The sequence below is a fragment of the Marmota marmota genome, unplaced genomic scaffold, assembly GCF_001458135.2.
Source record: "Marmota marmota marmota unplaced genomic scaffold, marMar, whole genome shotgun sequence".
Taxonomy (NCBI): domain Eukaryota; kingdom Metazoa; phylum Chordata; class Mammalia; order Rodentia; family Sciuridae; genus Marmota; species Marmota marmota.
This window is the reverse complement of record NW_025999960.1, coordinates 13,807,229-13,827,038: the sequence shown is the minus strand read 5'-3', so window position 1 is coordinate 13,827,038 and position 19,810 is coordinate 13,807,229. Positions and strand designations below refer to the sequence as shown.

General features: G+C 34.9%; 1 protein-coding gene across 4 annotated transcripts in view; it reads left to right on the top strand.

The window, feature by feature from the left end:
• Positions 1–19,810, top strand: part of Rpap3 (RNA polymerase II associated protein 3) — a 38,831-nt gene that overhangs the window by 1,693 nt on the left and 17,328 nt on the right. For 2 of the 4 annotated variants that reach the window (XM_015493256.2, XM_015493254.2), the window contains exons 2-9: positions 2,871–3,051; positions 5,803–5,943; positions 9,622–9,744; positions 10,434–10,561; positions 12,800–12,921; positions 13,569–13,639; positions 14,944–15,069; positions 17,596–17,723. In XM_015493256.2, the coding sequence (XP_015348742.1) occupies positions 2,902–3,051; positions 5,803–5,943; positions 9,622–9,744; positions 10,434–10,561; positions 12,800–12,921; positions 13,569–13,639; positions 14,944–15,069; positions 17,596–17,723 (989 nt within the window). In that variant the 5' untranslated portion in view covers positions 2,871–2,901. The remainder of the gene's footprint in view (positions 1–2,870; positions 3,052–5,802; positions 5,944–9,621; positions 9,745–10,433; positions 10,562–12,799; positions 12,922–13,568; positions 13,640–14,943; positions 15,070–17,595; positions 17,724–19,810) is intronic. The other 2 variants (XM_015493257.2, XM_048802598.1) reach the window with 1 other exon arrangement.

The window sequence follows — 19,810 nt, the reverse complement described above, 5'->3', positions numbered from 1 at the left end:
TCCTTCCTTCCTTCCTTCCTTCCCTCCCTCCCTCCCTCCCTCCCTCCCTCCCAGTGATTGAACTCAGGGGTACTCAACCACTGAGCCACACCCCCTGCCCTATTTTGTATTTTATTTAGAGACAAGGTTAGTGCCTAAGTTGCTGAGGCTGGCTTTGAACTAATGATCCTCCTGTCTCAGCTTCCTGCGCCACTGGGATTACAGGCGTGCGCCACCTCGCCTGGCTCATATCTACTGTGTATTTTCTTCTGATATCCTTTGAGCACTCAAAATTAGCGTATCTCAAACTGAAATACTCTTGGGGTCCATTGGCCCTCCAACTCTGAAATCCCTTTTCTTTTTCTTTTTTTTTAAATTTATTTTTATTAGTTGTTCAAGACAATACAATGATCTTGACATATTGAAATCCCTTTTCTTTTTTAAAAATTGTGTTTTCTGGTCTGATGATAAACCCAGCCTAATTCCCTCTTAAGATTGGGAGCCATCTCACGCCACAAAGGCATGAAAAGCTAATTTCGGCTTTACTATAAATTATTGTGATTTCTAAACTTGCTTGGAATGCCCGCCTGTGCCTTGAACTCACCCATGACCAGATAACAGCCTTCTTTGAAGCTCTATTGACCCTCATAAATTCTGATGTCAGGGCCAGCTAAAATATTAACAAGCCTTTGTGCTATGTTTATCAAAATTTTGTTATCTGCAAGTTCTCAAACCCCCCTTTGTGTAACTTTCTGTGCTATAAAGCTGCACTCCTAGAGAGCTGTGGGACTGTCTTCTGTTCCCATGGTTTTTGGGAGAGGCAGCCCGGCCAGTTGAAATTATAAGCTTTCTTTAATTTGATTTTAGTTGGAGTTGGTGGTCTTTTCTTTGTGTCCTGGTCTAACACAGGCTGTAGCTCAGTGGTAAAGCGCTTATCTCGCACATGTGAGGCACTGGGTTCAATCCTCAGTACCACATATAAATAAATAAATGAATATATTGTGTCCATCTAGAACTTAAAAAAAAAAATTGTGTTTTCTGACTCAAAATGACTCCTAAGCCAGAAATCTAGGACATTTGAATCTTCTTTCCTCCCCAGTTTCCCAATCTAACCAGTCATCAATTCTTTTTTGTTTTACCATCTTAGTACCTTCATGGGGCTTTCAGAATATAGGTGAAATCTCATGGCCTGGCATTTCAAGATCTTTTCTATATATACCTCTTTAACCTTCGTTGTCCCTCATAGTTCCTTACTCTGCCATCCTATTCCTCCCTGTTAGCTGCTTGACTGGCCCTTTATGAAACAGATTAAGTTTTAAAGCCTCTGGACAAGACTCCTGTCTTGACTTTATCAGCCTACCATCTCTGTGTGTGTGTGTGTGTGTGTGTGTGTGTTTTGGTATCAGGGTTTGAACCCAAGAGGTTCTTAACCACTGTGCCACATCCCCATCCCTTTTTCTTTACATATTTTATGTAGATAGTGTCTTTCTCTGTTGCTTAGGGCCTTACTGAATTTCTGAGGCTACCTTTGAACATGCAGTCCTGCCTTAGCCTTCCATACCGCTGGGATTACAGGCATGTGCCATGGTGTTCAGCTTCAGCTTACCATCTGATTTTTAACCATCCATAACATCTGTACATGGTTCACCATAGAGGTTATTTTTGCCTCCTGTGGGCCTTTGGCAGTGTCTGGAAACAATCCAGAGGGCAGGGATGTTGCCAGCCTTTTTATGATGAACAGCACCCTCATGACAATGAATTTTCTGGTCCAAAATGTCAGTAGTCCCATGGTTGAGAATCCCTGTCTAACATAGTATTTTGTTCCTTAGTACTTTGATTTTTTTTTCCCCCTTCACTATACAAGACACCTTTTTGTGCTTGATTTTACATCCTTAAATCTCCATGTGGGATTTGTCACATAGTAGAAGTGCAGTAAATGTTGGAAGAAAAAGGTGTAAAGGAAATAATTGAGATATAATTAGAAACTAGCGATCAATAGCCAATATGCTACCATGGGCTACTTGCTAATTTCAGTGATTCCCCCCACCCCCATCACCTTTCATTGTTGTTTAAGGATGACCAAACTTCTCTTGTTTATTTATCAAACAGTTGATACATTATTTAAAAATGTTATACTGATACTTTATTCAACATCTCTTTAGACTGTTTTCTGTCCAAGTATGTTGGTCATTATGAAATAGTGGACAATCATGAACTAGTCAGGTTTTAGAAGAATAAACGAAATAGAGTCCCCAACTTATGATGGTTTGACTTAGGATTTCTCAACTTTATAATGTAGATGAAGGAATACGCATAGTTTGAATTTTTTTTTTTTTAAATGGTGTGGCGTATGTGGTACAATATGGTGATACTGGGTGGTGACAGTGAGCTGTAACTCCCACTCAGCCATGGTATCAGATCAGTGAACAACCAGGAGAGTAAACAATCACCAGGAGGTTAAAGAATTGATACTTATTAATGTACTATGTTGCTAAGCTACTTTAGTAGGTTAGGTTTATTAACCTATGAAGTTCCACCATTGCAGATGTGGAATAACTATTAAAAAAAAAACTTAAATTGAGCAACAATTTTTGTGAAATTCTATTTTTTCAGAGTTCTGTTTTCAGAGAAAATAGGGGAATGATTAGAGTTTGAAAAAATATACATAAAAACATACAAAGGACATCTAAGCTCTTCTGATTATGATTTCCAACTTATTTTAATATACTTGTGTCAGTTTCATAGAAATATTTGCAAAATTGAAAATTTGGAATTTAGAGGGTGAAGTACATTTGATTTAACAGTATTTTCAATTCATGATGGGTGTGGGGATGTAACCCTATTGTAAGTTGAGGTGCAACTGTCATAATGTATTATTTAATTCTTCTCAGAAGTTGGTTGTTCAAAGCTCTACAGGCCATAATGACTTCCAGTAAAGCAATTGAATTACAACTGCAAGTGAAACAAAATGCAGAAGAATTACAAGACTTTATGAGGGATTTAGAAAACTGGGAAAAAGACATTAAACAAAAGGATATGGAACTAAGAAGACAGAGTGGTATTCTTGAAGAGGTAAATTAAGAATTCCTAATTTGGTATCTACTAAAACTTTATTTCTCAAATAAAGCATGGCTTTTTAAAATGTTTTGTGAAAATACTGAAATTGAAGTGATTTGCTTCATTATCAACATTTTCTTTTAGAAATTCTGTGTTTTTTAAAAAGTATTTGTAATTTGTATTACTGTTATATTTTAAATCTTAGTGAATAGTGACTGAAAGGATGACCATGTGATAATACTTAAAGAAATAGCATCATAAAATATGTAGGGATAGGTGTGTACACATATGAAAATGACATATAGGTTACATATTTAATGACATATTAGTATACATTATTGGCATAAAAATGAAGATATTACCTAGATAGTTAATTCTTTTTTTTTTTTTTTTGCATTTCTTTTTTTTTTTATTATTATTTTTTTTAATTGGTTGTTCAAAACATTACAAAGCTCATGACATATCATCTTCCATACATTTGATTCAAATGGGTTATGACTCCCATTTTTTACCCCAAATACAAGTTGCAGAATCACATCGGTTACACATCCACATTTTTACATAATACCATATTAATGACTGTTGTATTCTGCTACCTTTCCTATCCCCTACTATCCCCCCTCCCCTTCCCTCTCATCTTCCCTCTCTACCCCATCTGCTGTTGTTTAATTCTCTCCCTTGTTTTTTTTTTCCCCTTTCCCCTCACAAACTCTTATATGTAATTTTGTGTAACAATGAGGGTCTCCTTCCATTTCCATAGTTTCCCTTCTCTCTCCCTTTCTCTCCCCCCACTCGTCTCTGTTTAATGTTAATCTTTTCCTCATGCTCTTCTTCCCTGTTCTGATCTTAGTTGCTCTCTTTATATCAAAGAAGACATTTGGCATTTGTTTTTTAAGGATTGGCTAGCATCACTTAGCATAATCTGCTCTAATGCCATCCATTTCCCTGCAAAATCCATGATTTTGTCATTTTTTAGTGCTGCGTAATACTCCATTGTGTATAAATGCCACAGTTTTTTAATCCATTCATCTATTGAAGGGCATCTGGGTTGATTCCAAAGTCTAGCTATTGTGAATTGTGCTGCCATGATCATTGATGTGGCAGTATCCCTGTAGCATGCTCTTTTAAGGTCCTCAGGGAATAGACCGAGAAGGGCGATAGCTGGGTCAAATGGTGGTTCCATTCCCAGCTTTCCTAGGAATCTCCATACTGCTTTCCATATTGGCCGCACCAGTTTGCAGTTCCACCAGCAATGTACAAGTGTACCCTTTTCCCCACATCCTCGCCAGCACTTATTGTTGCTTGACTTCATAATGGCTGCCAATCTTACTGGAGTGAGATGGTATCTTAGGGTGGTTTTGATTTGCATTTCTCTGACTGCTAGAGATGGTGAGCATTTTTTCATGTACTTATTGATAGATTGTATGTCCTCCTCTGAGAAGTGTCTGTTCAGGTCCTTCGCCCATTTGTTGATAGGGTTGTTTGTTATCTTGTTGTTTAATTTTTTGAGTTCTTTGTATATTCTGGATATTAGGGCTCTATCTGAAGTGTGAGGAGTAAAGATTTGTTCCCAGGATGTAGGTTCCCTATTTACCTCTCTTATTGTTTCTCTTGCTGAGAAAAAACTTTTTAGTTTGAGTAAGTCCCATTTGTTGATTCTAGTTATTAACTTTTGTGCTATGGGCGTCCTATTAAGGAATTTGGAGCCCGACCCCACAATGTGTAGATTGAAGCCAACTTTTTCTTCTATCAGGTGCAGAGTCTCTGATTTGATATCTAGGTCCTTGATCCATTTTGAATTTACTTTTGTGCATGGCGAGAGAAAGGGGTTCAGCTTCATTTTGTTGCATATGGATTTCCAGTTTTCCCAGCACCATTTGTTGAAGATGCTATCCTTTCTCCATTGCATGCTTTTAGCGCCTTTATCAAATATAAGAAAGTTGTAATTTTGTGGATTGGTCTCTGTGTCCTCTATTCTGTACCATTGGTCCACCTGTCTGTTTTGGTACCAGTACCATGCTGTTTTTGTTACTATTGCTCTGTAGTACAGTTTGAAATCTGGTATCGCTATACTTCCCGATTCACACTTCCTGCTTAGAATTGCTTTTGCTATTCTGGGTCTTTTGTTTTTCCATATGAATTTCATGATAGCTTTATCTATTTCTACCAGAAATGCCGTTGGGATTTTGATTGGCATTGCGTTGAACCTGTAGAGAACTTTGGGTAATATCGCCATTTTGATGATGTTGGTTCTGCCTATCCATGAACAGGGTACATTTTTCCATCTTCTAAGATCTTCTTCTATCTCTCTCTTTAGGGTTCTGTAGTTTTAATTGTATAAATCTTTCACCTCTTTTGTTAGGTTGATTCCCAAGTATTTTATTAAGACAACGTATTTAAATATATTAGGTTTTTTTTATATTGCATATAATGAGGTGGAAAGACTTCAGTTTGCCTTTGAATGACTGCTCATTTAATGTCCTAAGTCTGGAGATCAGATAGTTTTTGAAGTCTGAATCTAGGATTATAAATTAAGGTATAATTAGGATATTCAGGTAATAATACTTTACTTGTAACTGAACAATGTTCAACATTCATCATAGGATGAATTAAACTTTTTAAGCATAATTATTATAAGTAAAGATGGTAAATTGGTATATTGAAGCACTTGAAATTAAATAGAAAAATTACTTCTTACATGAAAATATCATTTAATGAGAATTTTATATATTGCTAGTTGAGTTTAAAACTTATTTTTCTCCCTAGAATTTACCTCCTATTCGAAATGGGAATTTTAGGAAAAAGAAGAAAGGCAAAGCTAAAGAGTCTTCTAAAAAAACCAAGGAGGAAAACACAAAAAATAGGATAAAATCTTATGATTATGAGGCATGGGCAAAACTTGATGTGGTAAGTTAATTTAGTCATGTGCTTCTTGATATATTTGAATAAAATCTTGTTGGAGTTAGCTAACAGTTACAGATTAAATGAAAAAAAAAATAGAGTCCTTGTGGCTTGTGTCTTCTATTATAGATTCTTTTATGTGGGAATTAAAATTTAATTACAAGTCTTTTTAGTTATGTAGATTAATTTTTCTTTTCTAATCCTCCTTTAGTGAATGGTGACTAAAACAGCCAGGATTCTTTTCTTTTTTTATGTTTTATCTTTTTGCAAAAATAGCATGTTGGGCTGGGGATGTGGCTCAGGCGGTAGTGCACTCACCTGGCATGCGCGAGGCGCTGGGTTCGATCCTCAGCACCACATAAAAATAAAATAAAGATGTGTGTCCACCGAAAACTAAAAATAAATATTAAAAAATTCTCTCTCTCTTTAAGAAAAAAAAAAAAGCATGTAGAGGCCCACTGTATTCTTCACTCAGTTTTTTTCACTATTTACATTTTATTAACTATATATAAGTACAGAATCAAAACCAGGAAATCAACGTTGGTATAATGTGTAAATAGTTCTGTGACATTTTATTGTGTTTAGATCTAGGTGGCCTCCATTGCAACTAAGGTACAGAAATACCACCACAAAGATCTCCTTACACTACTTACTTCTTTATAGTTAGACCAGCTACCCATTCTTCCTGCCATCTCTAACTTCTGAACAGCCAGGATTCTAAGCTAGTGATACTTCCAGAAAAGAATGACTCTGGCAATACTTTTTTTTAATATACTGAAGGACCTGTAGAACACTGCTGAGAGATGCCTTTGTGTCTAGATTTAGAGCTGAGGTTGTGTGACAATAAAATCTAATCCCAAAAAGGTATATTTCACCCTTCTAATCCTAAGTGGGTTATATGTGCCTCCCATCTCCAACACATAATACACAGTGTAGTTGAGAATTATTACAAGTGTGTACTCTAGCTAAGAACCTTCTGCTCAGAGCTCCAAGTAGCCACAGTCATGTCAGTCTGTGAAAGGAAAACTATTGGTTGGTCCACCTTATTCTGGACTCTTACTCACTTTAAGGGTTGATTTGGTTGGAGGCGTGTGTGGAAGGGAAGTGTGTGTAACCAAAGATACATTCCTTTTTGGTGTTTATTATGTGATACTTGATTATTATTTCATGTTCTGAAGCATAAAAAAAAATATGAGCTCATCATCTAAAAGATAATTTCCCCAGTACTGTTGAAGCTATAAATGTGCTCCTTCCCTATCCCATTTTCTTTTTTTACCATACCCCCAGAGACAATGACAGTTTTTATTCTTATGCTTATTATTTTTTCTGTACTTTCTGGTTTAACTTTTTTACTGAAGTATAATATGCATGAATTCCTTAAATCGATATATATAGCCTCCTGAATTTTTAAAATTTTTTGGTACTGGAGATTGAACCCAGGGACACTTAACCACTGATTCACATTTGCCCTTTTTAATATTTTATTTAGAGACAGGGTCTTGCTGAGTTGCTTAGGGCTGGCTCAACAGCAGCCTCAGCAACTGGGATTATAGAGCTGCTGGGATTATAGGCCTGTGCCACTGTGCCCAGCTAGCCTCCTGAATTTTTACTTCTGCATACACATGTGAATCAGTGAGAGAGAGAGAGAAATATTTCTAGCATCCCAGAAGCCACCTTGTCAGTTGATAACCTCTCAAAAGCAGCCACTCTTCAGATATATTCTCATATTGTAGGTTAGTTTTGCCAGTTTTGGAATTTGATATAAATATAGTATACAATATGCACTCGTGTGTTTGGCTGCTTTTGCATTTTCTGATATTGATCCATATTATGAGTAGTAGTTTTTTATTCTTTTACGTTGTTGATCTGAATTCTGTTTTGTGGATATTTTACTGTTTGTCCATGCTGTTGACACATTTGGGTTTCCAGTTTGGAGCCATTTTATATTAATAAACTATGAGCATTCTAGTACAGTTCATTTTATGGAGATAAGCACCAAGAGGGGATTTGCTCATTCATAGTTTATACATTTATTTAACTTTAGAAGATTTTGCTGAACTGTTTTCCAAATTAGTTGTGTTGTATTTTTGTTAATGAAATCAAGACTCATTGACCCATAAATATGTTAATTACTCTTAATTAACTACTTTGCCATCTGTTTCAGTATTGTCCAAATAAAAGAGAAATACAATTTTGGATCTTGTATTTATTACTGTTGGGAACAACATTTTCTAAACATATGATTTTTTCTCATCTGAGTGACATATAGTCTGTGTCACTTTGCCCTTTATTATATAGCTGGTTCCTTTTCATAAGTCAATGTCTTCATATAATGCTCTTTCTTGAAAGGCATCTCAAAAGATTTCTTACAGAGATGCGTTCCACAGTCATTTACTTACTTAACGTTTTGAATAAGCTTTTGCTGTGTGTGGACAATGCCATTGTGATTGTACTGCATTGTTTGCAGTGTCATTTTAGTGAATCTATACAATATTTAGGTGATTACCCTTCTCTTCTAGTTTGTATCTGAGATGCTGCTTTAGTGTCCTGCTGCAATTTTGTTTTCTACATGTCATCATTGCAGGGGGTTAGGTAATCTTGGCTACAGTGTCAGTAGGCTGATGTTATTTCTAGAATCTTCATGCTAAAACACAGCTGAATTTTAATCTGTTTTAATGTTCTTTCAGTGAAACCAAGCATTGATTTTGCTTTTCAATTTATTGACAATGTATTTTTTTACATATATAATTAAATAATATGTGTGTTAGATGCAAACAGGATTTTGTTTATATAATGGTTAACAAGTTTGCTTAAATGAACTTTAATGCTTATTGATTTAAGATATCTACTATTGTTTGGAGTATTATGCTACGTAGTCCAATTGGGTCATTACACATACTTGTATTGAAATATTACACTGTACCTCATAAATATGTACATTTATGATATGTCAAATAGAAGTAAAATTATTTAAAAATATTTTAGTAGAATTATTCTTTTAGCATAAATGATAAAAATGTGATTTTGAAAAATCCTAGGGGAGTCTTTGAAGTTATTTATTACCATAAAAAAGAGTGTATAATTATACTTGCTTTGGTAGAGTTAACTATATTTGGAATACATAGGTAAACTGTGTAACATAGGGAGTGAGATCTGGAGGAGGCAGGCAGCCTGAATTCAAATCTCTGCTCAAGTCATTTATTAGCTGAATGACTTTGAGTAACTTGTGTTTTATTCCCTCAAATGAAAAACATGGCTAATTGAATTTACCTCAGGTTGTTATGAGGGTCAGGAGTTAATTGTGCTCTAAAAGTGGTTTTTGTTGTTGTAAAATAAGAATTTTTTTTAACTCTTTCTCTCTGCTATTGGGTGTTATGTACATTAGTTTAGAGGTACTTGAGACTTCTCTTATGTTAAGTGATAATATCTCACTGTGACTTAGGGATAATTTGTAGATTCTGTTGACTTAGCTTTATGAATTAAAAGATTCTTTTTGGATCTTGATTTTCTAAACATGGGCACCTTTTTCTCTGGGTATAATGTGACATGAGAGGTTATTCAAATTGCTGCTTTTAGAGGCCTATTAGGTCTTTATATTGTAATAAGTTAAATTCTGTTAAGGATAATTTATTTCCCCTAGTGGATGTGGAGTTATGAGCACTTTTCTCCTTCTTACAATTTAAGGACAGTATCCTTGAAGAGCTTGATAAAGAAGATACTACCCATGATTCTGTGTCTCAAGAATCAGAGTCAGAAGAGGATGGGATTCATGTAGATGCACAAAAGGCTCTTGCTCTAAAAGAAAAGGTATGTTTTAGCTATAGGTTCCTTCAGTTAAGCAAGTTAAGTAGAAAATCATGTGAATTCTAAAACTTCTTCGACATGCTAAGGGATTTTGTTCTAACTTCAAATTGTTATTGGCTAGATCCCTGTTGGGAGGCAATGTGCATAATGGTTAGGAGTACATACCCTAGATCCAGATTAATTATTTGGTTAGATCTATGACAAGCTCTTTGAACTGCTTCTACCTCAGTTTTCTCAACTGTACAGTGAGATTAACATTTTAATTAAACTTCAATGGATTGTTGTAAGCAATAAATGAATTGTATAGAAAGTGCTTGGATCATATCTGAAGTTGTAACATGGTTCATAGTAGTAGGCAGAAATAACTTGAAGTCGGTGTGTGATTCTCAGCATAAATATTATATTACTCCTCCATTTCACAGCCATCTTTGTTTAATTTTTGCAGTGTCAAAATCCCTCTGAGAGATGCCTAATTTCTGTAAAACTGGTAATTTTGCTTTTCAAAGTGGTGGAATTCTTTTCAGATTAAATTCTGATGTCTTTCTTTTGTTAGTTTCTTTGGATCGATACTGTCAGTAAAAGTATACTAGGTATTTCATTTGTTTTTCTGCCAAGGCTCTTGGGTTGCCATACAATGACTATATAGTGAATGCACTCATACAAAGAACATTTTGCTTAATTTTTTCTTTTAGGGCAATAAATACTTCAAACAAGGGAAATATGATGAAGCAATTGAATGCTACACAAAAGGCATGGATGCTGATCCATATAATCCTGTGTTGCCAACAAATAGAGCATCAGCATACTTCAGATTGAAAAAGTAAGGACTTTCCATAAAGTGTGTGAATGGCTTATGTGTATGTGGAGACTGATTTTTTTTAAAAAAAGTCTTTCACAGTAAATTGTATAGGACAGATTGAACATGTGTTATGTTTCTTTTCTACTGTGAACTCTTATGTTTTTACTCTCTTTTACTGACTTTATACCATTGTAAATATCTGGGTGCTCTAAACATGCTTCTATTGCTAACTTTACTAAGGTGGTTCTCTAAAAGTTGAGTAATCATGTTCTTTACCTAATTCATAAAAGAAAAAAAAATTGATTGGGTGACAATGTTTGATAATTAATTTCCCTCTATTTGAAAAACTACTTATCTATATTTAACCCAGAGAACTTTTATTATGATAAATTTAAAACATGTTCCAACATTTATCTATCTTTAAATCATATTCTTTAAGGACATATTTAATGTGGAGGAACATAAAATGTGTTATTGTCTTATGCAGGATACTGGCCTGTCACAAGAATTTTTTAAAAGACAAATACCATGAAGAAAGACATTCTTTTTTTTCCCCCCGGCATTGGGGATTGAACCCGGGGTGCTTAACCACTGAGCTACATCCCCCTTATATTTTTTTTGATTTTGAGACAGGGTATCGCTAAGTTGCAGAAGCCATCTTTGAACTTGTGATCCTTCTGCTTCAGCCTCCCAAATCAATGGGATTACAGGCGTGTGCTACTGTCACCTGGCTCATCTCTATTCTTTACATTGGTCTGTTTCCTGTTTCTGTATCCATTCCATAGTACCTTTGATTATTATACTGTTATAAGTCTTGATGTTTGATGTAGGCTATATTCTCCTTCCTTATTCTTCAGCAATGTCCTAGGTATTCCTGGACTTGCTCAGTGGTTTAAATTTTAGAATCACTGCCTCAAATTCTTTGAAACATCCTATTGGGATTTTGATTAGAATTGTGCTTTTTTTTTTTTTTTTTAGTGCTTGCAAACACGTGCTCAAAAGTGGGTGGACAAGCATTTACTCTCGCCAGAAAGGCTTGCTGTTGGAACATGGCCAACAAGCATGTCTGGGTGGGCTGTCTGCCTGCTTTTATCCTTAACGCCTTGATTGAAGGAGCTTGGGGTACAATCTATGCGATTAGCGAATTTTAAAATTGGAGTGGGCAAATGGTCAGGTTATAAGAAAAATGGCTACAACTGGATCAAATTAAGGCTAAATTCTTAATTATGATAATGGACCACTGGACTTCCTGTTTTTTCACACATTGAACCCAGAGCCTGGTGCATAATAGGCAGGCAAGTGCTCTGCTACTGAGTTTACGTCTCTGGCCTTAAGTCTTCTTTAATGTCTTTGAAGATGACCTTAAAATTTTCATTTCTGTCTTGTATGTCTTTGCTAGTTGTTTCATTGTTGTCGGTAGTGGTGGTGGGCTATAATTAAGCAGCCACCTTGGTAAATTATTTTTAGCAATGTCTCTATATTGTTTTGAGTTTTCTGTGTGGTCAATCATCTCATCTGAGAATACTGTCAGTTTTTCCCCCCTTCTTCCCAGTTTTCTCTTTTTTATTTTTCAGTTATAGATGGACACAATACCTTTATTTTATTTATTTATTTTTATGTGGTGCTGAGGATTGAACCCAGTGCCTTACACATGCTAGGCAAGCACTCTACTACTAAGCCACAATCCTAGCCCTCTTTCCCAGTTTTCTTACCTTGTATTTTTTTCTTGTGGAATTTCATTGAGGATGTCCAGTGAAATACTGGGGGAAGAGGGGGTAATATTGAACCTTCTTGTTTTCTTGCGTAAAAGAGTATGGTACTAAAGTTTTACCATTAAGAATTATTGCTCTTGCCAGGTGAAGTGGTGTGTATCTATAATCCTAGCTTCTGGGGAGGCTGAAGTAAGAGGATTGTAAGTTTAAGGCCAGCCTTGGTAATTTAGTGAGACATGTCTTTAAAAAAGAAAAGAAAAGGACTGGTGTCGCTATTGTTGCCCTTGGTTCAATCCTCAAATGCTCTCCACAAAAAAGAAAAAAGGACTAGTAATGTAAGTCAGTGGTTCAACATCCAGTACTCTGTGTCAGGGAGGGAAAGAGAATTACTGCTTTTAAGTAGTCTTAATTAAGTAAAAGGAGGCAGGAAATGTGAGTTTAATTGTGAAGAAAACCCTTTTTAGGGATTTCAAACACAGGCTTTGAAAGTGTTGGTTTAATGAATGATTTTTATTAACTTCACTTATTTTAATTTTTTAAATTGCAGATTTGCTGTTGCTGAGTCGGATTGTAATTTAGCAATTGCCTTAAGTAGAAGTTATACTAAGGCTTATGCTAGACGAGGTGCTGCTCGATTTGCTCTGCAAAAATTAGAGGATGCTAAAAAAGGTATTATTTTTCAGGTTGTCATTATCTAAAAACTCTTAAATAAAGAATGCTAAATAATTATAGTTAATTATCCAGAGAGCTTTCCATAAAATATTTGAACAAAGCCCTTTTTGTAATTTAAAAGGTGTCTTGTTTTGGGAAAGAGAACATTATTTGCCATCAGTCAGACTTTGGTTCAAATTCTCATTCTACCATGTACTGTCACACCATATATGACCAGTATCTTCTGTGATTTTCAGTTCCTTACCGGAAATAGATGATTGTTGGTTGTTGTGAGGCAAGAGATATTGCATATAAGGCTCTTAACATGTTTTAGTTTATTTGTAAATCCTAAGTCTTCTGTTAGTCCATAAAAATAGATTTGCATAATATAAATAACAAAGTCTGAATAAAGATGATATCTAATAGATTTTGTTGCTTCTTGGTTTAATGATGTACATCTTATAATGGCAAATATTCTTGGAGCTGGTGGAAGATGATTTGTTCTATTAGAATTTCTATTCTAGGGAATAATGAAGAAAGTCCAGTAGCTTAATGTTAATATTCCTTAGTTCTGCTTTCATTTTGCTGTAGGGTAGTTATGTGTTACATGGCAACAAATAATTATTATATAGTTTTTTAAAAAAATTCTTTTACTTTCTCTTAAGATTATGAAAAAGTATTAGAATTGGAGCCAAATAACTTTGAAGCAATGAATGAACTCAGGAAAATTAATCAGGTAAATCACAGCTATTTAAGTGCATTATATATAACCTTTATTTGATGAAATTAAAGTTTTTTGCAGAGATTTTTTTACTATTAACTTCTTTTTTTGTACTAATAGAATTTTACCAAATGTATTTGCAAGTTAGAGGTAGTGTAATGGTATTTCAAGATCCATATTTGATCATCACTTTTAAAAGCTGGCTGAGGTCTTTAGAACTACTGCTGCTTTACTTTTTTCCAAAAGGCAGGATTATTTTTTAATCTAATTGTTTTGTTTTTGGTGTGTCCTCTGATTTCTGTGCTAAACTTTTGCATATTTCTTTGATTTTAAGTTACTTCAGCTTTATAATTTGTATCTTAGCAAAAATAATACTAATTTTTAACAGGAAATAGGTTATTAAGTGTAACATTAGTAATTGTAATATTATTCAACTGATGTTTTATAGTATTGAGCATTTGCAAATTCCTTTCAGTTTGCCTTTGAATCAACCTTACAGTTGTTTTTGCCATCTTTGAAACATTGAGAAAAAAGTGATAATGATTGGGGAAAATCTGCTTTTAAATACTACCATTACTTATCACAAATAAAATCTACTGGTAAATATGTCAACTTCATTATAATTGTGAACTGTGTTATTGTGTATATTGTCTTAGGTCAAGTAATAATTGAATATTAAATTTGAAAAATTTGGTGGATTCTCCCCATCCCCCCAAGTACTAGGGTTTGAATCCATGGCCTGGTTCAGTCTGGGCAAGCATTATACCATTGAGCTATGCCTGCCTCCCTGCTTTATTAGTACCAGGGTTTCAGTAAGTTGTCCAGGGTGACCTCAAACTTGTGATGCTTCTGCCTCAGTGTCCTGAGTAACTGAGATTACAGTCATGTCACTGTACCCAGCTGATGTGGTCTTACTTGACTGCTTTGTGTTTGAAAACGACTCCTACAATAGTGCTTGACCAGTTTAGAAATTCAGAAAATGTTTGTTGAATAAATAGTTGAACAACTATCTTTAGTGGACACTATATATTTTAATTGGGAATAAGAAGCATTATACATGAGTGTGTGTATGTATGTGTATATATGTATGTGTGTGTGTGTGTGTGTGTGTGTGTGTGTGTGTGTATATATATATATATATATATATATATACTTTTCCTTTTTAAATTAGTAGAAAGAGAATTTGAGTAGAAAATATTTTGTCAATTATTTGAATATAATAGCAATTCTAATGTATATGAATAATTTACATTTTAAAACCAAGTACGTATGCTTTTTGTATTATTTGTTTTACTTCAGCTGACTGCTGTGTCTTCTAGGCTTTAACATTCAAAGAAAACTCATATCCAGAGGAAGCTGCTATAGTGACTGAGTCAACTGATGGAGAAAAAAAACATATTGAAGAACAGAAAAATAAGCAGCAGGCCATTACAGAAAAAGATCTGGTAATTCAAAGGGGTTCCAACACAAAAAGAATGTTTTGCTGAGTGTTTACTCTTAACATTTTTTTTTTTTTTTAGAGAGAGAGAGAGAATTTTTTTTAATATTTATTTTTTTTAGTATTCGGCGGACACCTTTATTTGTATGTGGTGCTGAGGATCGAACCCGGGGCCGCACGCATGCCAGGCGAGCGCGCTACTGCTTGAGCCACATCTCCAGCCCCTCTTAACATTTTTTGTGTGTGTATTTGGGGTGGGTACTAGGGATTGATCTCAGGGGCACTAACCACTGAGAATCACATCCTTAGCACTATTTTGTATTTTATTTAGAGGGTCTCACTGAGTTGCTTAGCACCTTGCTTTTGCTGAGGCTGGCTGTGAACTAGTGATCTTCCTACCTCAGGCTTCTGAGCCGCTGGGATTACGCATGTGCGCCATTATGCCTGGCTACTCTTATATTTTGTGTGTGTCAGTTGAGTTTCTGTTTTCTTTAATGTTATATTAGAATTCTTCTTGAGTAGGAACTGGAAATTAAATATACTAAAACCTCTGGAGCCTACTAATTCATAATTTGAGTAATTGATGACAATATGTAAATTTTAAAATAACTATAGAAACATTTAAGTTTAGGGAGCAAACTACTTATAAGGATTTTAACATAGATTTACATATAGGTAGTTATAAATGTAACAGAAATAAATTCAGCTCATTCTTGTAATGAACTTATTAATTTACATAGGGCCACTTCATAGTAAAATTCCTATACAAATCGTGAGTTGAGGAGATTTAATTTAATGCCTTTATAGCTTTTCATAGGCCCACAGAGGATTCCTAATAAGTATTTATGGAATGATTGATGATGATATTTGAATGATTATAAATAAATGTTACATTGCAATGAGGTTTAATTTATATTTAGGCATATTAATGTTACTGGAGAATGGGCTGTGCAATTCTGGTACAGTGTTCTTTCACAGAAATTGAGGATGAAATTCTTTCACATAGTTTCTGATATATCGAAGACAGTATAACATTTGGGCCTTTATTAAAATGTGTTTTTACATTTACATTTTGTATAATATTTAATTAGAATAATGGTGAATGCTGTAAAGTAATATAGTAGATACATTTTTCCCCTCCTTTTTCTGAAAAGAGAGTAACACCATTAAAAAAAATAAGCTCTACTGGTTTTCAGTGGCAGGGCTATGAGGCTTCAGAGCTTTAGGTCTGTACTGCATCTGCTGCCCGTGGCCTAGGGCCTGGCTGCTGTAGGGAGTTTATAGTTTGCTGTTGAAGTTTGATAATTTTAGCTTACACATTGAGCTGATAGTAGGCAACGAGGAAAAGGACACAAAGGTCACTGTGCAGTAGGCATGGGAATTCCAGACTGGCCTGTGGAGTGGGGGAGTGAAATGGCATACCTTGCCCAGCTCAATAGTTTGCTCACTAGAAGCTAAGCGCCTGTAAGGAGATGCTGGGGCTTTGGGAAGAAAGGTGACTGTGAACTTGCTCATGCTATGATCATTAGTCAGGATTACTGCCCATCCTCTGCAATTCCCTTGAGATTCAGAGAGGCCAGAAAGGATGTGACCCAACTTTACCCTGTGTGCCTGGAGGAGTGCTGCCCATGAACGTTTGTCCTTGTGCATTGCACAGGACTGTAGCTGCCCAGGGACTTTCTGGGATCTCCTTTCTCTGCTGGGGGTTTTATGCTAGGAACTGCATGGCAGTTTTCTTTGTAATAGCCTCATTCTTAAATTGTTAATTGTATTTGAATTATCCTGGTTTGGGTTATTTTGCCCACGTGGGCAAAATATGTATAGGAGAAAAGAGTTGCTTTTAAATGAGGTTCAGTCGTTAGTACCAAGAACATTGGGATGTATAGTTGAAGTTTCAGAATTTCAATTGAAACAATAGCTGAAGTTTTAAACAAAAGGTGTTGAAGTACATTAAAAGGTTTTGCTTAATGTGCAAAAGAAAACCTATACTAATTAGAGTCTAAAACAAGTCTCATGAATTTTATATATATATATATATATTTTTTTTTTTTGGGGGGGGGATTGAACTCAGAGGATTGAACTCAGAGGCACTTGACCACTGAGTCACATTTCCAGCCCTGTTTTGTATAATTTTATTTAGAGACAGGATCTCACTGAATTGCTTAGCTCCTCGCTTTTGCTGAGGCTGGTTTGAATTTGCATTTCTCCTGTCTCAGCCTCCTGAGCCGTTGGGATTACAGTCCTGCGCCACTGTGCCCGGCATGAACTAGATTTTTTTTTTAATACTTTTATTTTATTTACTTATTTTTTATGTGGTGCTGAGGATTGAATCCAGCGCCTTGCATATGCTAGGCAAGAGCTCTAGCTGAGCCACAACCCTAGCCCATGAACTAGGCTTTTAACAATTAAAATATACTTTAATTACTGACATAATATTGATGGATATCCTTAGAATGTTTCTTAAAATTTGAATTCAATTATTTTTTCTTGCATATTTTTTGATTCTTCTGTATACTTCTGTCCAAAATCATAGGGGAATGGATTTTTCAAAGAGGGGAAGTACGAAAGAGCAATCGAATGCTATACTCGAGGAATAGCAGCAGATGGTGCTAATGCCCTTCTTCCTGCTAACCGAGCAATGGCCTATCTGAAGATTCAGAAGTAAGTATTGGTTATATTTTAATGCTTTTCAGGATGAAAATATAATTTGGCGTGTTAGCTAACCAATAAATTAAGTTTAATTTATTTAATTTTGAGTGCTAAATGAGAGAAAAAAAGGGAGGGAAATTGTACATGTGGCATAGTACTAGGAACATAGTTCTATACAGTAAATGTTAGTTCTTATTAATATTTTTCTCACTTTTAATAGTCTCACATTACACAATTTAGTCTTACATTATGTAATTTATGGATGTTCTTATGCATCATTGATTTTAAAATTATTCTTAACCTTAGAACCCTTATGACAAAGTCTTATTTGGAGGCGTTTTTGTATGCATATGCACATGTATAAGAAAAGGGAGCTGCTGTCATTGAAACAGCTAGTTGATAACATTAATAACTAAAACTTGGTCCTGTAATACTAACCATTTTTTTTAATGTGCGTGGGGTTCCAGGTTAAGTGCTCTGTAGAAAAATATCTATAAGAAAGAAACTTACACTTTGTGTCTCTTGTAATAATACTTTATACACTAGTGCCAGAATTTATAAAAAGAGTCTATAAATGTTATAAGTAGAGATTAGAAATTTCCCCAGTACCATGGACTTCCTAGGCTGCATGTTATTCTCAGGATATGATTTTGAAGTGCATAATTATACAACTAGGATTACAAAGAACACCAATTATATTGAAATACAGTTTTAAGAGTATTAAAATTTGTGGTTATTAACTCACTACAGAATGAGAAATTGCACTTAAAATGTAGACAGATTAAAAATTATAAAAGGCATATATATGTGAAGGTTTGAATAAGAATACTAGACTTTGGGTGATTTTTTTGATACATAGTGATCATCAAAGAGGTGTGGATAAGGAATACCGAAAAGCAACATAGATGTTTAGGTTACTAGTGTGATAACTCATGACCTGACTCTTTGGCATCTGACTATCTACTAGGGTCAGAGTTGCCCAGGAGTAGGCCAGCTATGTCACAGAAGTGTCTATAGACAGGGTAGTATAATCACAAACAAAATAGCAGGTCAGATTACTACTATGATTGTGAAATGGTGGTCAACATAAATAATATTTTCAGGTATCTATAACAGTTACAACAGGATATAAAAATATGTGATTAAAGGTGACAGAGTTATAGTACTGCTTTTACTACTGTGCTTGGTTGTTTGTATTTATAATTGAAAGAAAGTTAAATTTTACTTAAAAAGTTTAGTGAAAACAAGGTTGTCATTTTTTTTCCCATCCAAGTTTTTACCAAAGGATCTCAGGTTAGGAATCCTGTCACAGAGGTAATTTTGGTTATGTATTTAGTTTCATTTAAATTAAAACGAGATAGGTTGTTTTGTTGATTAGTCAAAGAGCATTATATCTCTTATTAGCTTATGAAAATTTGATAAAAATTGTGCATTGGTTTAAAAATTGTAAGGCCTGAATTCTTTGGTTTGATTATAATGCCAATAAAAATACCTTCTTGTAGCTGAGGGATTATATTTGCATTTATAAGAGCACTGTATTAGTTTTATTGCTTTAGTTGACAGTCATGTTAGTAGAATATACTATGACAAGCTAGAAAGAGTATAATTTTAAAAGAAAAGAATTACATTACTTTTATTTGTAAAGTCTATTAGATTCACACTTAATATTAGAAATTTTCTCTACTACAAGGAGTCTCTTGTATTATAGGCTAGATGAAGAACATCAAAAGGAACAACTTTTCAAACTTTAATAATTCTTATTTTAGTTATCCAGCCTGTAGCTTGGGTTCCTACAAACTCTGTCAAAAAGACTGATAAGGTTGACTGGTAGTTGGAGGAGAGAACTAGTAGTGAAGTCATTCTTATCTGCCAGCAGGGAGTAAGGAGAAATTCACCTAGGTAGGGCAGCCAAGGTTTCTAGAGAACATGGTTTCCAGAGGTGCTAGACTACATGAGTAGGTGAATGGTGTTAAGGAGCTCAGCAAGACATCCTTGAGTTGCAGTGGTCGAGTGTCTGTGAGCTGGCAGGTTGTGAAATGGAGGTTGATGGATGGTGAGCTTCAGAAGCTCTGAAGAGATAGTAAAATAATCAGAAATGG